The following is a 21,233-nucleotide window of genomic DNA, read 5'->3' as shown; positions in this document are numbered from 1 at the left end:
ACACCTGAAGTGCGACCAATCAGTTGAAAGAAACACTTGCTGACTCACAAATGTTTCCACACACAGAATATTTATTTCCACATTTGTCCAAGGGATTCAATACATGAAACAGGTCTTACAATCAGAAAACTATTCTGGAAGATGTGAGATTATTATTGCAGTACTGAGAGTACAACAGAGACGATGATGATAAAGTAAGACTTGTTTGTTGAGACAACTTTACCAATGTTGTGAAGTACAGGTTTGGACTTGAATGATCACAGTTCTCTTTCAGATTTAGTACGAAATGAACTAAAATGTGTTCTTCAACTAATAAACATGCAATACATTTAAATGGCAAAAATATGAAAAAATAAAATAATTCTACAGTGTTGAATGTAATCATTTTCAATGTACCTTAATAGATTTCTAGTGTTCTAGTATTCTGACATGCTTTTGACAAAAAATGTTAATATAAACTTGTTTTTTCTCAATAACTGGATTAAATTAAAGAGTAGCTGCTTTAAATAAAAATAAATACATCAATCAATGATTTATTTAATGTTTTTTTAATGTTTAAAATTTTAAAATGAGCATGCGTACTAATGAAATTATTTAAAGCTACTCATTTCAATGGATTGTGGAATTTCTTCTTATCTGTAACCAAAGGAACCCAACACAAACAATCCATAAGAATGCCTACTTTTCAAGAAACAAGTGTGGTACTTGGAAAAGGCATACAGAATACATTCATTTGAAAATGTTCTTCAAAACCTTCACAGAAACTGGGCTGCGATACCATTCTTTATTAAATAGTTCTTGGTTCCATCTTGTTAATAGCTATAGATTACAGCTATTACAACTGAATTAGCCCTACTGATAGTCTTCACAGCAATGCAGAGATTCCTGGTGGATATCCAGAAGAAGAAGAATATTTGTGAACGGGATTAGTTGTAATCCTAAAATGACGATAGTGACAGATGGGTCTGTAATATTATCCAGAGTCTGCCCACCTCTTATACAGTAGTTTCCCATTAGTGAACTGCAAGAAAATAGCCTGAGCAGGTTCTTAGAGTGGAATTACAAGGGAACAGTAACAGCAACATGAAATTCACATTGGTCTGGAGTATTACAGATAAAATCAGGTAAAAGCAGAATATGTAGGAAAGTACATAATAAAAGTATAGTATTATTTTGTCTCTATGGGATAATGGCAGCAATCATGATGAACTGTTTTCAAGAATTATAAAGTTAATATTTATAGTTAAAATAAAAAATTTAGGATGTAGCCAATTATAAAATAAGACGTGATCAAAAACAAAAGCCATTCTTAAATAACTTGGCTTTGATAAAGAATTATCAAATTCTTATAAGCACCAATTCTGATATTAAAGTACAAGATAAAAGCCTTCATTGAAATGTTCACTATCAGCTAACGTATAACATTAACTTCAAAGGTCAAAACTCACAGCACTTTGAAAATGGACAAAAATAAATTAATGAAATGCCAAAAATCCATTTAAAAATACCTGAACACCTGAAACACCTTCATAAAAACTTCACATAATGCATTTTTAAACAAAAGCAGGCTTCAAACAATAGACACAATAAGATTTCATACTGTACTGTGCAACAAACATTCCATGTTAGTAATTTAGCAATTCAAATAATCCTCTCAAATTCCCTATCAAAGACTTCAAACAATAATTTTTTTTAATGCTTTTGATTACACATAGCGTAACAACTAATTAAAAAACGTTTTTTTTCCAATGAAGATCAAAGTTAATTGAAAATATCCTGCACTGTGTATGGTGCATAAAACAGTTTTAGAAATAGTAATTGCTGATAGAATTTCTTTGTAATGAAAGTACATTTCCCTACCACAGTAGCTTGCTACCAAAGCAGGATTTAATTTTATTAGGTATTAATCATGCTTCACAACATATCTACTTTGAACAAAAGCTGCACTTATCCATTTTCAAATGTAAATTACTGCATATTCTGCTGGACACACTTGTGGACAAATCATCCGGCTATCGCCACAATGAGATCAAATCAACTCTACAAACCTAGTCAACGTCACGTCACCCATTGAAGCCAATTAATGATAGCATTATGGGTCTTGTAAATTGATCTCTCCAGTCTTACATATTTCAGACACCTAAAGAATGCATCAGTGGGATATAGGAAGTAATTAAAGAATAGGCAATAGGAATATTTCTTTGCAAACATTTCCTATACGTTAAACATATTAATGCAACACAAAGAGCAAACCTTCTGGAGTTCTACAGTAGCTATGCAATGCACAAACATTTTAGTATCACTCCTGGCACAATCCTAATTCAGCCACCTGAACAGCTGCATGGTGACTGAGTGGACTTTAAGCTCTTTACCTGCATAGAATGTTAGCACACTAGGCTACCTGAATTCCAGTTTTTGCTTCTTTTGGGTAGTATCACTCGTAATAAGAAGTTAGCACTTAAATAAAATTCATTGTGAGTATAATCAAATGTACTGTATATTAGCTTATCTGATAGGTTAAAAAAGAACAGAATGGGAACAACACTTCATTTCCTTAGCACACCATGAAAAACAAGGAAAGTGCTAATGACGAAACTCTCCTAATACAATAAGTAGAAATAAAACATTAGCTTCTTACTTCTTAGAGGAAAGGCATGTATTATCTGAATGTATTAGGTATCTACAATATATGTAATTTAAGATAGATCTGAGAAATATAAACAACTTTCAATAATAATTTAAACTTTATTCAAATAAAGGTCATGAAGATAAAACCTGTTCTACAAATATTTAAATATTTCACGCATTCAATCATCAAATGATATTCAATGTTAAAATCTTTTCTTCTTGGAAGATATGACTTAAATTATGCTAACATTTCCCGTGTGGAATCTGCAGTCATGTTCCTTAAGTACTTCATCTATACAGAACTTTATCCTTCTGCACTTCACATATTTGATCCTTACCCAGGAGGTGACTGGTACATTTCAAGGGCAGAGAATAGTGGACTCTGCGGACTAAGACTGGAAGCTAAGAGCTGCAAAAAAGTGCATGGCTGGAAAAAAAAACACACAAAAACTTAAATGAGACATTTAGCACACGAGTTGGAATGAAAAGAAGTCTGTCGCGGTAAGAAACATTGTACCAAGTCAGTGCTGAGGTTGTTCCAAACTTCCTTTACAGTCCCCTCTGGGAGCAGCTGTCTTTCATGCAAAAACAGTGGAGATGCTTGTTGGTGCTTCCAGGCTGTGTTTTAATTTTGGTCAATAATGATGCAGCAAGGCAATTTCTTAGGGGACATTGGGGGGGAAAAGTAGAGGAAACAAGGAGCACTGTTGATGTGACTTAGAAGTATTTCCACAGTAAGGCTAGTTTTTGATTTGATGTTCATGTTTTCTTTTTTAAAAAATTATATATATTTATATCATTCTGAAAACAAGAGTCTCAGCTGGGAAGACTCATCCTCCCCGGAACAAGTCGTTTAGTCTGTCCAGCTCTTTACAGTTTTCCATGGTCATGAGTTCAGCCTTCCTGCGCAGACGATCATCTCTGTAAACCTTGGCAGCATAGAGGAGGTCTGTCTCTGGAAAGAACGAAAAAAAAAATACATTGAAACAAGTATCAGTAAAGGTTAATAATAATAAACAAACAATTACATTTTACACCTATGTTACAGAATTTAGCACTAAAACAAAAAATAATTTAATTCAATATTCTTCAACCTGCTGACTTTACTGATGTTGTAAAATGTATTTCTAAGAAAAGACTTTCTTGATCTGGTATCTGAAAATCTCTGAATACAAATCTCATGAATTAATTCACTTAAAGACTTTGTCACCACCTTCTGGAAGCTAAAGGCTGAACTGAATTAGGGATTGTCTCCTTGAATTACACACAATGGGGACAAATCAATCCAGAGAGAGCACAGTTTTTCCAACAAGGTACTTTCGCATCTTTAGAACCTACGTATATTTATAGTGCATAAAGAAAGAATCTTACTTGTTTGCCTCTCTTTCCAGCAGTTATTCCTGATATTAGAAACATAGTCCTCTTCCACACTTTTTTCTATCTTTTGTAGAGCCGACCCCTTGTATTCTGACTTGAAGTCCCTAGAGACATAGTATTCTATACGTAGGTTCTCTGTCTGCCTTTTAATTGTTTGCCCAGTAGACCTGTAAAAAAGTAAAAAACTCTTTTCATATAGTTGTTAAAATACGTTTTTCAAAAAATACTGAATTGTATGATTTCGTTATGTTTTATACTGTATGATGACAGAAGTATGATTTTAGATGACTTAAAGGCGGTAAAGGGTGCAAAATCTAACAAAAAGGATATGATAAATACAACGTATTTCATAGTTGTCAAACTAAAACCCTCTACCTGGGTATATTTTGTGTTTAACTTCCACTCAAGGTCTTACATATTTAATCGCATTATCTGGAGTAATTGGACAACTTCTGTAGTATTAATATTTTTATATGGAATCGGGAGAATCTTTCAAACAAAATGACAGCTTTAAATAACAGGTGAATGAATGAGGCAACCGAAGTACTCCAGTTTTTCTTATTATTCTCAATACCTTACAAGGAAAGGGGAGTCTATAAATACAATTGGACTTACCAGTTATAAGAATAGAGAGGCAAAAAGTCAGGCACAGACAGATACACAGAGTGATAGATACAAGCAGACTAGGCGTAAATACCGACATGTATAGGCAGTTGGAGACACACACACAAACTCTTGTATGATGTCCCTGATGCAATTGTATGTTCACTAGAACATACCATGGTGAAAGGTTTTTCAGTACCACATCAACTCCTAGAGCTGCAGAAAAGACTCACGGTCTAGAATAGAGGCTGTAAGGCGGAGTGGAGACCATAAGCTGGCTTAGAATGGACACAAGAATCAGGACAACGATAGGCATCAACTGAATGAACATTGAAAATCCTCCCTGGAAAACAGAATGGGCAAACAAAATACTGATTAGAAACCTTGCCCCATTTCCATGAGGCAAATGCTAAGCAAACTCTACACTGAAATCTGGGAAAGCCTTTTGTATATTAATAATTTTAGCTACACTTATGTTAGCGATTACAAATATAAGGTGTATTTGGTGTCTCTTTGTAATTTTGGAAAACATTTTGTACATATACATCTTTCTTCCATCTGAGACTTTATTGTGAACATTTTATTCTTCTTTCACTAACCTCACATTTTTTAACATAAAAGAAGGATTAAAGTCTACAAATGAGAAGCAAACTGAACACTAAATTCTATTTTTAACCCTTCTATTTTTCTTTGGAAAACTTTCCACATTTCACCCCTTTCTGAGGTGATAAAATTAAGGAAATTCATTTTATTCCTGTTAAAGACCTTGAAACACTGACAGTCAGCGATAATACATACATCACCCCTCTCCTCTTCTCTCTCTCTCCTGTTGTTGTTCTGATACTGCTGGCTGTATCGTGCTCCGCCATTAGCAAATGTGTGTGTGCTGCCTATGAAGAAAAATACATTTACCGTGAGAAGTGATCAATTGATCACTAAGAAAACAACAAACCCCAGATGGTTATAAACTGGTATATTTCATGGAAGAACTATGCAATTTGTGAATATACCATTCACTGTAACCAAGTTAATTTAATTGTTTATCAGCTGTTCTGAATAAAATTACATACAGTGCCTTTCAAAAGTATTAATTGCCTTGTTTTTTATCATATTTTACTGTGCTACAATATAGAATTACAATGTATTTATTTGGATTTTTTTGCCATTTATCAACACAAAACACTCTATAATGTCAAATTGAAAACAAACTTCCACAGAGCCTTCTAATTGTAAATATAAAACAGAAAATAAGTGATTGCATTGGCATTCACCCCCTTTTACTGTGACACTTAAAAGGGCTCTGGTGCAACCAAATGTCTTTAGAAGTCATGTTACTGTATATGTTGAATGGAGTCCACCTGTGGGCAATAACGGTGTTTCGCATGAATTCAACATGAATATACCCGTCTCTGAGAGGTCCCACAGTTGATTAGTACAGTTCTCAACAAAAACTATATCATGAAGAAAAAATAACTTTTATTTAGTAAATGGATATTGAAAAGCACCAATCAAGGGAAGGGTATAAGAAAATGTCCAAGGCATTACATACCCCCCAAAGCACAGTAAAGTCCATTGTAAAGAAATGTAGAAATTATGATAAAACTGTGACAGGGTGTCCTTAAAAACTGAGCATCGAGGCAAGAAAACTAGTCATGGATACCACCAAAAGGCCGTGTACAACTCTAATGTAATTACAGTCTTCTATAGCTAAAATGGGAGAAACTGCATATCACAATTGCCTGGGTGCTTCACAAATTTGGGCTTTACTGGAAGAGCGACAAAAAACTCACAACAAATCTTGACTATACTTCCCCCGAAGGCATGTGGGAGACTCCGTTGAAGAAGATTCTATTGTCTGACGAGACCAAAGATGAACTTTTTGGCCTCAATGATAAGTGTTAAGTTTGGTACAAGTGTAACAGTAATCTTGAGAACACCATTCATACGGTGAAGCATGGTGGTGGCAATACCATGCTATGGGGATGCATCACTGGATCAGGACCCGGGAGACTTGTGAAGACAAAAGGAAAAATGGATGCAGAAAGAATAGAGAAATCCAGGAGGAAAGCCTGCTGCTGCAAGAGACAAGGGACTTGAGAGAGGACTCATCTTCCAGTAGGAGAATGGCCCAAAACATACTTCCAAAGCCACACTGGAGTGGTTGGAAAAGAAAAAAGCAAATGTCCTAGAGTGGCCCAGTTAAAGCCCCAGAAGTCAATCCAATCAAGAATATCAAGAATCTGAGGGGGTTGGAGCAATTGTGCAAAGAAGAATGGGCAAAAATGACAATGTCCAAATGTGCAAAGCTGGTAGAAACTTATCCAAGAAGACTCATGGCTATAATTTCTGCTAAATCTGCCTCTATCAAATACTGACTCAAATTGGGTAAATGCATATGCAATCAGTTATTTCTGTTTCATATTTACAATTAATTTAGGAGGATCTATAGAATTTTGTTTTCAGTTTGATACTTTATAGAGCGTTTTCTGTCAATCAATGGCAAAAACTCCCAGTTAAATGCATTACAAATCAAACACTATAAAATGTAAGAAAGTCCAAGATAGGTGAACACTATTGATAGCCACTATAACTTACTGAGAAAATGTAGTGTATTCCTTGACAAGAACCTATATAATCATATTAAATAATCTGTGTCACTATTTTATTTATTTTAATGCCAAGGATATAAATATATGGTATTAGCATGTCTCTAACCTGTCCATACTTGCTTTTTACTAGCTTTATAGATGTAGCAGTGCTTTTATTAATTTGTTGATCTTGCTCTCACTGCTTGTGTGAAAAATAAATAAGACAGCAACTATGAATAATCTGCCTGAGACATGTCAGTTTAACTCAGATACCATAATGTAATTAAAGTGTTAACTACTAGTGTTAGATCTTAAAGGTGGAACAAGTAGGTCATGACACTGCACACTGCTCCTAATACGTCTGTGACCTAATTTCCCAGATGAAGAGCCATTCACAATATGAAAAGAGATCAGAAGAGCCTCAGAAGTTTTAGGTGTTGTCCACAGAACTGCTTTATTTAGATGGTATTTAGATGTTTCATGAAACTACCTTCATGAAGGAAAGCTTTATTAAGCTATGGCAACAAAGGCATCAGGCTGTATTTGTATTATTGTGTAACAGTTCAGGTTAGAACCCAACATACTGTGTACGGACATAGCTGAAAAATCAATTGCATGTTTGGGTGAATCAATAACATTGATCTTCCAGGCTTCTAAGGAGTGTTTGAAAAAAACACTACACACTAAAAGAGTAAAATCCTTATAACATTTAATAACCAAATAAAAAAAAAACTCCCTGCCTTCTCCTAAGAAACAGACCAGGGATATTTTAACAATCAGATCCCCTAATCAATTAAGTCAGATGCTTAAATAGAAGGTTTTAAAAATCAATGGAACACCCTATTATTAAGAACTGCAGCCACTGCCTGTAAAGCCGTAGTGCTGGTGCTGCGTCAGCGAGGAGAGTGTCAAACTCACTTGAAGGAAATCCTCCCCCAAAGAACATGTTAAAGAGGTCCTCAGGGGTGATGTCGGCTTCGAAGCCCCCGTGGAAGTCAAATCCCCGTCCCTGGGGACTGCTCGTAGTGTCCTCTCCCCCAGTCAGGTCATACTGCTTTCTCTTGTCGGGGTTACTGAGCACTGCATATGCATTACCGATTTCTAAAACACAAAGCAGGAAAGAATTCCGTTTCTTCTCAGCCTCTCAGCTTCAAAGCCAAGGAACAGGAAACTGTACTGCTGTGTAATTTTACATAATATGATATATAATAAGACATTTCAGTAAATAGCAACGACCGGGAGCAATTATCATTTTTGACTGTATTGTTGGGCTACATGGTGGCGCAGTCGTTTAGCTTTGTTATCTTGCAGTACTGGGGCCCTGGGTTCAGTTCCTGGGGGATTATCTACATGGAGTTTGTACATTTCCCCCGGGCGCTCGGCATTCCTCCCACAGTCGAAAGACATACTGGTAGGTTAAAATTCTTCGGGGGGAAATCGGCCCTCGTGTGAACGCGTGCATGTTTGTCTCTGTGTGTGACCTGTGAGGAACTGGCGTACAGTCCACTATGTATCCTGCCCTGCACCTGTGACTTGTCAGGTCAAGCTCTGGCTCCCACACGACCCTGTATTGGATGAGGTGGTTAGAAAATGGATGGATGGACTTTACTGTTTTAAGAGTCATCAAAAGTATTAGGATAATTATTAATGTCCCAAAAAACACGAGTGCTTCAAAAGTGTTATACACCAAACTTTGGTACTTACAAATACGATCCCCTGTCCCTTAGCATTCTAGGGTAACAAGTGACTATCCAGCTCTTTACACTATAGGAAATTGCAATCCTATCCCATAGTAGTTAAGGGAGAACAGAATATATTTGTTACTTTTGAAGGCCTCCGTGGCTCCAGGAGCATGGTTCTTATCAGGGTGAAACTTCAGTGCCAGTTTTCTATAGGCTTTTTTCAGTTCATCTTCATTGGCCTCTTTACTTATGCCCAGAACTTCATAGTAATCTTTGCATTTCTTTATCCTGTGTCGTTTTGAAAAGGCAAAAGCAGAGTGGTTAGTAAAACAGCAAGTTATGAATGCAAACAACTTGTTGGAATTTTTGTAATCATTAGTTTTCTAACCTTTCACTTCACAAATCTTGAGTCTGGTCTCAGAGCAACCTTTGAGGATCTTCATACACCAAATCATTTCTAATATCAATCAACACAAAGACTAGAGCCTGCTTATTCCTATGAATGCTTCATTATTATATAATGTTATAGTAGAGTATGTAGTTTTATAGCATAAAAACTAAAACTGACAATGTTTGCAGTAAGAGAATGTTCAACAGTTACAAATGTTAAGGCCATCATCAGGTAACGATTAAGTTACTGTAGATGTTCTATTGATAAAACGCAACACCTCGCTCATCATTGCTGGTGGTGCAAGATTAACGCAAACAGCCCTGCCCTCAGTTCCCTTCTGACAATGAATTATGCAATTTATCCAGCACGTTGCGTCTGACCTCATCCATAATCCTTATAATGTTAATTTGCTCCTTAGGGTGTATGTCCTCGAGACACCAAAAATCACAAAGCTTTAAAATTGAGCCCAAATTAATCAATGTTTCATGTTTAACCTCTACTTGCTTTGAATTTTCTATAAACAAAATGACAGTTTAAAAATGCAACTACTTATTGTCTAACAATGTCTTACCCTAATGCTTTTAATTACTTAGAGGTGAGTTTCAGTTTAATCTCATTATATTTAAAGTTCTTCAACAATGTCTTTCTCAGTTTCAGAGGTTCTTCATCTTATGCCACCTAGAACAGTCTGAATGACTGCCTGTTTCTGTAACTTTTTAATTATTCCACCTCTTCTACCACTAGTATAAGAGATTTGTTGTTGACGTTAAAATTTCACACTTCTTATATATTGATATCCTATGGAGTCTAAATCCTCCAAAAGTATTAATACCCTTGACAATTACAATTAATTGTATATTTCACAAAGAAAATACATCAATAATTGTCAACATTTATAACTTTTATAAATTGTTTATGAAAATGTATTAAGGATATCATATGTAAGAAACACATAGACAATGTCCAGATTTATTCGTAACATACAATTCTTGAAAATGTATGTAATTATGGTGCTTTTGCTCATCTTTTACTGTATATTATAAAACCACATAAATAAATAGTCTAAAGAAGCTTCTGGAGGTCAACTTCATTGTCACTGGGTATTAAAGGAATCCGAAAGCAGATCTAATCACTCAGTACTGTGTCATCCTGGGAAAAGATCTATAAAAATTCAAGATAAAAGATTATTGAACTCAAAAACTAGTGATGGCTATACCAAATACCAAAAGACATCCAGATGACATTTTGATTTTGTCCATCATCATGAGACTAGGATAGCTGCTACCTCACCAGGAAGGATGTACAAGCATTTTACCTAAAGGGTAAACGTGTGATCAGAAATTTGGAGTGAGCATTTTACATTCAATGGCAACTATGGGGAATCTTTTAAAAAACTCTAGCACAATCAGGATACAATCCTCCCAAGTTTCCCAGATTTGGATTTGTGGCTGACCTCATGAATCTGGGGTCTGTGGTAGTATTTGATGGAAATGTAAATAGAAAAAAACTTCTTGCCAAGCAGAAACTAATTGACTTCTAAATATGCACTTATAGTTTTTAGAGACTATAAATCCTTTTCTCGAGCTGTCATTAGGTTAAATCAGGAAATATACTGTATATATCTTTTAAAGAATGTGTACCATAGACATCTGAGGGAATGTCTACAAGATTCATTAATAGATGAAAAGACTATCAGCATTTACAAATGCATAGTATATCACAGATCTGATACTGAAACATCAGTATTTCTCTAGAAAATCTTTGTAGCTTTCTAAATATATGTTTTAGCTTATTCTTCTTTCATTGTGATAAACGTGTCAAAAAAAACTTCAAAATAATTCTGCTCCATTTCCATCCACCTTCAAGCTCATGTCATTATGCCAAGATCTTTAAAAAGGTGCCTAAATTCAGACAGTTTTCTTTGCTGAAGGAACTAGTAGCAACACTTAATGTGTTCTGCTGTTCACATAACAAAAAGTAATACATACTGATATCAGCTTCCAGGTTTCCCTAATGAAGCCAAAGAAACATGCAGGGATCGAAGAGAACATGTATACATAACACAGTCTTGACATTAAATTATGTTGTACTAAAGAAATAATCCCTGTACTATAGATAGTTTGGTCTGTGGTGGTGTAATATGAAAAAGTGCAGGCCCCTCATTAAGTTTATGGGACAACTACAAATCATATAAAGTATGTCATAATACTCAGCTTCCTGTCATTCACATTTGTTAAAATGTATTGCTGGTCTGGAATCAAGCCAGAGAAGAGCAACACGATATATATTCCTAGGATCAAAGAAATGTCTAATGCTGTCTAACTTAACTTTTTTTCATCTTTAACAGAGACAACTATGACAGGACAAGATTCAAGTATTCGAATTCTTCAAAGGCGATGACAAACTCAAACCATTTGACTTCTTTTGATCCAACAGTGAACCAAAAGTAGATACGGAGAAAAGCATTTAAAAATGGGACAAGACATCTTTACCCAAAGAGTTGTGGGAGTATGGAATAAGCTGCACAACAATATCGTTGAAGCCAATATCCTGGATTCTTTCAAGAAATGGCTGGATTAGATCCAATTAGCGACTGGAAAACAATTAACTGGCCTCCTAAAGCTTGGATTTTTATGTACCTACTGTTGCTACATTGCGTACATTTAACCTTTTTCAAAAATGTAAAACTTATAATATTGAAATATATACTTCAGTACAACTTAAACAGTCCTTGTACTTGCCTAACAGTACCGAGAAAACATCTGCACTGATACTACTCTTTGCCATAGGTTTTCTCCTCTATATTTGAGTCACATAATTAATAATCAGGTCTTGAAGTTGGCCCAAATCCCAGTTTTTAACATTTAGCAGCCAATTAAAAATGTAAAGAGACTTGTAAGGTAGCGATTAAATGAGCAATACAGACCAAATGGCCTCCTCTCATTTATTAACCATTCTGATGTTCGACAATATTCATAGTGATTTGGTTCAAGTATTACCGACAGTGTCGTTACTATCTGCAGAAAACTGCACTGCAAAACTGTGGTACTATTAAAATGAGCTTTAGAAAAACAGAAGTTGGTGATTACGGTGGGGAAGTGTCTCACTCACCTCTGCACTCCCTCCAGCTGCTCTTTTGTGTAGGTCTTGGCCATCTCTCCAGATCCTGCAGCATTACTGCTCTCCTTCTCCGGTTTAGATCCACCGTTAGTGCTGTCCGCTGGTTTCCTGCGGTTGGGCCCATATGAGCTCCCGTTTCTGTTAAACATATTCAGCAGCTCTGAAAAGGACAAACATTTCTAAGTCTCATCATCACTAAGAAATCATTATTAGTGCTTCAGGATCTTTAATAATCAAGTACTCAGGACCCTTTCTAACATCTCAGGCAAAGGGTGGCACCTGCAAACTGCAATGTCCCCAGTCACTACACTTGGGCTTTGGTTGGGGGATATTCTGGTCCAGAGGGATGAATACCACTTACTGGTCTACTAACACCACTTAAGCCACTAACAAGCATGCATTTCAACCCAAATATTTAAGCATTTAGCCACTGGAACAATATCAACAGTTTCTACAAACATTTGACACATAATTTGTGAAATGTTCAACATTGAACAAGGTTTGAAATGCGATAACGCTCCTTGATTAAGCTGATATTTAAGTTGTCGAAGGCACTTTTAAGGTCTCATTTGGTGTATTCTGGTCAACTCTGCTCACCATATCACAAAAAAGACATTGCTGCTCTGGAATCAATCCAGAGAAGATCAAACAGGATCTAATGTAATATTGTGCACTGACAAGGTTGAAGAACTAGGATTAATTCTATTTAGGTTTGAACAGAGAGGACTGTTCACCCTGTACAAGAACTTAAGAAGTTATACAAATGAGAGAAGGCCGGTATTGAGTAGTTAATTGATCCAAGGATCTCACCCTGGCTTCTTTCAAGAAATGATTGGATATCAGCTTCAACAACATGGCTGATTAAAGATTAAAGAGTTCATTAAACAAACTCACTCTGGTAACAACAAAACGTCTGTGCTCCCGGAAAAACATGAAGAGTGATGATATACAGTATTGCTATATGCAACACAAAGCACAAAACTGCCAACAGATGTTCTGTACTTTCAGTTAAGCCTAAACTGAACATACAGCAGCCACACCATTCAACTTTAACAGTAATTCCAATGCTGCTGTTCTAGCAGTCATACATGCAGAAAATGGTTTCCAGAAGATCAGAGAACTACAGTACAGTATATACACGCAAAGAGGTTTCCCTTTTACTTCCTTACATCCCACAATGTTCCTGGATATAACCAAATTAATTACATTAAGGAAAGAGCCTTAATTATCTACAACCGGCAGGGTTAAGCAAGTGCACCACAAAAAAACAAAATTCATAAATAACATATTATTTTTATCAATCACCAGCAGCCAGAATGGCTGCTTTTTCCATCTGTTTACTTAGGTTAGGCACAGGTGCCCATCAAAACATTTGCAAGCATTGCATAGCCTACAGTGCATACAGCTGTGTATAGTCTGAAGGTCAGGACTCTCATGAAAAGCCTCTCCCCTTTAGAAAATGTAGTTTTGCTTAGTTCTTTTCATTCCACAATGTATGAAGCAATCAAATTAAAGTAAGTCCAAAGTAATGAACAGATCATGCTGCCCATTCATGTTTTTTATAGTTTTAGTCTAATATTTACAATATTTAGTGAAATACTCTGACTCCAGACAATCAGAAGTCCCAAACCACAAATCATTTGCACATTCACACCTTACGGCATTTTAGTCTTGGACATTCTTCTAAATTCACTTGTTAAATTATGATATCGTTGTATGTTATTTCATCATGTAATAGTACTTTTATGTGTAATAAATACAATGTATCTCTAAATCCTGAATGAATCTTCTTACAGAAAATATGAAGAAATTGTTTATTCTTTCAATATTTAAGCATTAATTATGTCAGGTAATGCTGCACATTTCTGAATTGTAGAATAGAATACAAACTCGTCCTCAATACCTCTGGTAATCTACACAATCACCTGGAAAGAATTCAGTGGATGAATCCCTATGCCATATTTGCTAAAAAGAAGAATGTAATAAACATTTGTTTGGCCTACACACTGGCCTGACTCATTCTTCTTCTACAGCTTTTTGCTATAATCTAGAATGTATAATGTAGTAGTACTTTCACTCTATAACAGGCACGTTCCACAGTCAATCACTTTCAGTTCTCCCAATACAGGCTGCAACCTCCTATTGGTTTTGCTGTATTCTTATAGTTATTTTAATGAAGAATATCCTGTTGGCCTACAGTTTATCTGTATAAATGTGGGATGCAACTCAACTAAATACATAACAGGCAATGATATAGAAAAGTAACAAAGAGGTTATTTCAGTTTTTCTTATACATACTGAGATGAACAAAATGAATTGGCTAGATTGACTACAGACTTAAAACTTAATCAAGGTTTCCAGCAAGGCTTCAATCAGAAAACAGAAATAAAAGACTTTAATGAAAGAACAGAAGAGAATGGAGTGTCTTCAATGACCGAGGCACTGAAGCAATTTAAAAAAAAAACTTTCATGTCAGAAATATGTAACAATCATAAGAAAAGGGGAAAAATTAAATTCAGACAAAAATAAAAAGCTTAAACACTAATTTTCTACAGCCACTGTTTTGAAAAATTTAGAGGTCTTTTTAATGGGATTAAAGCTTTTCAGACCAGCAGAAGAAAAAAAAAGTCTGCCTTTTAACTGTCAACTGTTGTAGTACAACTATAAGTTACTTCTAAATAACATTCATGGGTAGACTTCACTGTTTGTACTGTTGCACATCAGTGTACTGATGATGATCAGTTCAGTAATGTTCCAGAATAAGCACAAATTTACTATATTGTATTCATCTGATTAGTTATATAGTTAGTAACTAGTTATATGACTGATACCAGCTACCCAGCAAGGCTGTTGAAGTCGAAATCCTGGCTTCTTTAAAAAAACTGCAAGATGAGATCTTCGGATTTACCAGCAAATGGGCTAGATGGGCTGAATGGCATTAACCTTTCTTATGTTCAGACTTCATTGCTAACTTATGTGGGCTGTGTTTGAGATTATCAGTTCAGTAACGTTCCAGGGTAAGCAAAATATTTAAACTATACCTGACTGGAATAATAAAAATAAGTACTGAGTAGCTGTTGAGAAATTCCTCAGACAAAATAATGCAACATATTTGTGATAATTCACTTGAAATGCAAACACTGTCATGTACTGTATGTACCTCGTTGTATCCACACCTGGTCAGGAACATAGGCAAATTACACAAAAAATTAATCACTTTTTCTTCAGGGGAAAACTGTACGTGTAATAAATCTGTTAAGCAGTTTGTGATATGAAACTTCTCTTTTCCCTTAATAATATAGTGATTAGCTTAAGCTAGAGAATCTGACAAGACATCTTCATTACTGCTGTCTCTGATTATTTGTAAATAGTCCTTTAATTTCACTTCAGGTGACAGACACAAAATACTTATATAATTTAATCAATGGATTACTTTCAAGGAACTTTTAAGTCATTTTTTTCCCAGCCTGTTCCAGTTACCTCTTCTGATCTCAGAATCCCTGCTGGATTGAGCCTGATGAAATCCTCTTTTCAGTGATGTACTGTATCTATTCTCCTGAAAGTATGGAAATAAAAGAACACACTTTTTTCCCCTCCCCCCTATTCAAATCTTTAGCTTGAAGTTTATACTTCGTATGTAATAAACTATTTTTGAACGAGACATTATAAACATTTACAATCCAATGCAGTAGCGAAGTTTGAATAAATCATCCGATATTATTGCTATACTGTGCCTTTCCCTTGAGAGTAAAGGAGTCATGGGTGAAGGTTATTGTTTACCGATCTATAAAAGAGCTTCGCTGTTCATTAGCATGCGCAGCAGGTCCCACATTAGCCGTAAGGCCTCCCAGAGGTCTTTGCTTAGCTACAGTACATAGATATCTTGTTAGAAGTAATCCCTTTATAGCGCAGACTTTATGGACTACAACTTCCTGTTACAAAACACACTGTTTGTTTTTTTCTATACAATGCCCTGTATAATTCCTTTCTGTACAACGATTTAAAAATATTTAATCGGATATCCTTGTCTTTTCAGTTTTAAATGATGCCTTACCTCAGAGCTCTGCACACACACTCGGTTTAGTTTTCAGTTTCAGTTTTGCAACATCTTGTGCTCACTTCTTTCCAGGTGCACAGGCAACATGTGCCTACTCAGCTACCACAAACAGCGGTAAATCTTTCCAATACTCCATCTGAATACATTAAGCACCTCTTTCAAAGTCATCCTGTAATAGGCTATTTTACTTGTTCTTTCTCGTTCAGATCATTTTTATATATCTAACACTGCTGTATGCAAGCATGTTATGCATTTCAATTTCACAACTTCTGAACTGGATCAAGATGGTCAACCTTATTTATGTCTACTGATAGCACACAGCATGTTAAACTGGATAAGCCAGTTTAGATGCATGTAATTTTGTTTTTCTCAAGCAGAATAAACACATAATACTACATATTTAGTGTAAATAAAATACCTCAATTCCTAAACTGTGTAGTTGAAAAGTTTTCATTGTTACTCAGTTACACCTCAGCACAGATCTGTATCATGCAACATATCCAAAGATCTCAAGGTTTTTATTATGGACATTTATACATCTTATTTTGTGCTCTACAATACTATATTAAGCATAATACCTCTAATTACCATTGTACATCACTGCATAGGATTATATAATTTTTGCAAAGTTGAACAACCATAAAAAATGCTTGTGTAAGGAATAACAGAGAAGCTTAAAAGACTATTACTGTAATAATCAGGAAGCACATTTATTTCTGCACTGTACGATAACCCGAGCACCTATCCCTCACTCCCTTTAAAATCATAATTAAACTATATTCAAACTAAACACTGTCTACACATGAATTGTGCATTTACATCTGTATGAAATGCAGGTGGCATTCCTGCCCAAAGAAAATCCTGAGCAGGCACACTATGTAATCTTAAGTCAGCATTGTGGTATATGAGGATATTACTGTCTGTAGTTACATGCCAGTATCACCTGTACTATACTGTAGACAGTACTGGGAGCAGTCAAACTGCAGATTACCTAGGTCATGCAGAAATATTGTTTATTGGCATCACATACAGTAGCACATTAGACTGGGTAAGCCAGTTGTGATCATTACATCCAACCAGCTCTGAACGTCTCAACGTCAGTAGCTGATAATAATTTTAATGTAATATGGTAACATAATTAATGATGCAACTGTAACAAAGACCAACTGATGGTAACATGACTGTAACAAACATGATGGTGATAATGATCAGGCTTAGTACTAAAGAGATTCTTTCCTGATACTGGGAAGCAACAGCACTGCAGGGTTTAAACCACCTCAAAATTCTCAATGTCTAAAGGCCTGAATACAATAATTATGCAAACGATGGCCTTAAAATACAACAACCCCCCCCCCCCCAACAAACTCTATGGCAAATTGCAAACATGTTGACCCACTACATAAATACAATAGAAAGACTAAATCTACAGAGTTTCAAAATATTCCTAACATACTTGCATAGGTATTAAAATAAACTGTACCCTCACACTGAAATAGGAGGCCAATATCTGCCAATGACATACACAAATAAGCCTTCTACTTCCAAGAGACTAAGGAGTTTACTTAATGCACTAGAATGAACATACACTGATATTGTGAAATGCTGTATAGACCTTCTCCATGAATTTTAAGTAGGCTAAATACTTAGCAGTATTTATACTACATACTGATATGTATTAACATTCATACTATATTTTACTTTTTAGATATGTGAGGTGATACAAGGAAATTGCTTAGAATAAACAACCAGCAATACTTAAAATACCACACAGTTCTAAACTAAAGTAAAAGCAGATCAATCTCATTAGCAGACAGTGCTTTACTGTCAAATATGACCTCTTTAAGTGATATCCATAATGTGCTGGTAATATGATAACGTATGGAGTTGGGACATTTTTCTTGACAATATTAATATATCGGGGGAAAATATTGTGATATGGCTCTAGCCTAAATTGAAACAAACTGGAACAGCGTAAACAGTGGAGCACCACGGGATTCTGCACTAGTCAAGTATGGAGATGAATACAAAACAAGCCGGTTAGCAAATATTATAGAAGCAACAAATTAATTTAAAAAAAGATTTAGACAAAGTAGCATAGAGGCACAGTGGTGTGCATTGCTACCTCACAGCGCTGGAGCTCTGGGTTTAATCTCAGACCTGGGGTGCTGTTTGTGTGGAGTTTGCATGTTCTCTCCATGTTCACATGGCTTTCCACCAGGTGCTCTGGTTTCCTCCCACAAACCAAAAACATACAGGTAGGTTCATTAACTATTCAGAAAACTGGCATTGGTGTAAATGTGTCTGTGTCTGTGTCTTTGTCTACGTATGACGGTGTGCCTGCCTTGTGATGGACTGGCGATAGGCTCCAGCTCCCCTGCAACCCTGAACTGGAAAAAACTGTCAGAAAATAGATGGATGGAAGATTTAGTCAAAGACAAGGGCAAACAATGCTGGCAGACAATATTTAATGTAGAGAAGTACAGGGGTTTGCATGCAGGTATCAAAAACAACTGCCATATTAATACAAAAAGTAAAATGCTCAGTTAGAATGAGCTACTTATGAAAGAGACTTAAACGTTTACATCTTCTGGAAATAGTGGAGAAGCAATTCAAAAAGCAAACAAAATAAAAGGAATACAGAATTTAAATAATGATAATGTTTCTTTATTAGCCCTATACAATTTCTTGCATTAGGAATTCGTCTTTTCGCATACCCCAGCTTTTCTCCATGAGACACAGACACACAGACAGGGAGAGAAGCTTGGGGTCAGAGCGCAGGGTCAGCCATTGTACGGCACCCCTGGAGCAGTTGGGGTTAAGGGCCTTGCTCAGGGGCCCAACGGAGTAGGATTCCTCTGCCGGCTGGGGGATTTGAACCGGCAACCTTCCAGTCACAGGCACAGATCCTTAGCCACAATTAAATCAAGGAATGTTACGATAAAATTGTACAATGCAGTAGTCTAAAGATCTAATTAGAGAAACTGAAAAAGGACTTTGATTGACTTCCTCACCTTGACAATTCCTGTGAAACAGACATCGTTCTGAATGATTTTTGACCGTTGGCAAAAAATCAAATTTACTTTCAAAGGGTGAGTTTTTGCTGCGACCGAACAAACTCAACAATAATGTGATGAAGGCATTGAAGATGACTACAAAAGAGGAGTTTCCAAAATGATGTAATGGTTACAATGGAGGGATACGTGCATGGCCATTCAAGGTGACTATACAGAAAGATACAACACTCACTTAGATATAAATGCCGATGTTTGCTAAATAAAAACAATCCGATTACTTTAGAGCCTGGTCTTGGAGGGCAATTGTGCCTAAACATTTTCATTCCAACTCTGCTTTAAACAAACTAGATCAAAACCTTATGCTCTTGATTGGACCAGTTTGACACCTTATGAGAACTAAGAGTTATTAGCCATCTTAAATAATACAGGCAGAAAGATCAACACGAAGGGATGCCCACCCCAGCCCCCAGTAAAAAAAAAAAGATGGCACCTGCAGTTAATTAATAAGGACCGGATGCGAAATTTAATACACTAAACGACACCTTCATTACAATCTGGCTCTTGAGACTTCTATTCGAAAGGATTTAGTAGAAAAGCAAACAATAAACATGCAACACATGAGCACATACTGTACATGCACAATCCGTAGGAATATACAGTAATATACACTGCTGTGTGCAACAAACCGCAACAGAGGATTCACAGACATACAGTACTAACAACACAGGCCTGGTCTTAAGATGAGCAATTGAAAAAAATATACATATTTTTAGCAGAAACATTCAGAGCTCCCGCCGTTAAAATGGGATGACACCCAAAAATACATTTAAGGGTTTCATATCAAATTTAATATCATTATCCTTCCAGGATACCACAGCCCACTTCTTTGCTGCAGCTGCTTCGATTAAGTGAACATTAAGGTCTTCCCTTCATCTTTTTTTTTTTGCTGCGAGAAATGTCAAAGCACATCATGTCACCTTCAGTACCCACTGCCATTATAACCAGTAAACATTAATGTATTTTCCTCGCTATGTCAGCGCTATCCTGTTCTACCAAACCATTGGCATTTATCTGAAACTGTATTAATAATCACAGGAATTCAGTCGCATAAATTCGTCTCTTGGCAACCTTACCTTTTGCTTTTTCGGTCGGGTACAGCTTCTCTGCTTTGTTCAGAAATTTTAATGCCCTTTCCTTGTCCCCTGCTTCGAAAGCTTTCCTAGCTAACTGGATACATTTTTCAGCTTCGTCTTTATTCGACTCCATCTTTCTTCCTCTTCCTCCTCCCGAGCTAGAGAGCTCAGCTGATCACGCCGACACTGACAGCCGCACTTGAGTGTCACTCGCCGGCTGTTGGTGGAAAACAAAAGCGCAGAAATGTGTTGTTTAAACAAGATATAAGAACTATTTATTTACTGGAGGGGTAGTTCTTAAGGCTATAAATAAAATAAATTAATTAAATTATGACTTAATTTGAAATAAAAAGGGACATTTGTGACGGATCATTTTAGCCAATCAATGGCGGTGAGGGTATGCTAAGCAACGTTAATACTTTTACCGGTATAGCATGCGTTTTGTTTTACAAATCTTAAACGAACAATAATTAGTTTTTATTATATAATGCTGCTTGCAGGCGCACGGTTTTACTAAATGTTCCTACTCTGGTCACACAGTTGCAAATAGTGGATGCATTTACTCTGAGGGACGGTTAAAGTATTTTTTTTTATTTTGCATACTGTACATAAAGCTACAGTACGTATAACGCAGGTTAAG

The 21,233-nt window shown here is 36.0% G+C and overlaps 1 protein-coding gene across 1 annotated transcript; it reads right to left on the bottom strand.

The window, feature by feature from the left end:
- Positions 1 to 51: 51 nt before the first annotated feature.
- dnajb14 (DnaJ heat shock protein family (Hsp40) member B14) lies at positions 52 to 20,804 on the bottom strand. Its single transcript, XM_006629811.3, has 8 exons — positions 20,594 to 20,804; positions 12,381 to 12,549; positions 9,021 to 9,166; positions 8,115 to 8,297; positions 5,407 to 5,498; positions 4,842 to 4,951; positions 4,000 to 4,172; positions 52 to 3,583 (listed from the first exon to the last, which is right to left on the bottom strand). The coding sequence occupies exons 1-8, from the start codon at positions 20,724 to 20,726 to the stop codon at positions 3,459 to 3,461; spliced, it is 1,131 nt and encodes a 376-aa protein (XP_006629874.1). The 5' UTR covers positions 20,727 to 20,804; the 3' UTR covers positions 52 to 3,458.
- Positions 20,805 to 21,233: the final 429 nt, after the last annotated feature.

This window comes from Lepisosteus oculatus, chromosome 1 (genome assembly GCF_040954835.1).
Source record: "Lepisosteus oculatus isolate fLepOcu1 chromosome 1, fLepOcu1.hap2, whole genome shotgun sequence".
Classification (NCBI taxonomy): domain Eukaryota; kingdom Metazoa; phylum Chordata; class Actinopteri; order Semionotiformes; family Lepisosteidae; genus Lepisosteus; species Lepisosteus oculatus.
The sequence above is the reverse complement of the archived record's forward strand: the minus strand, read 5'-3'. Positions and strand labels throughout refer to the sequence as shown.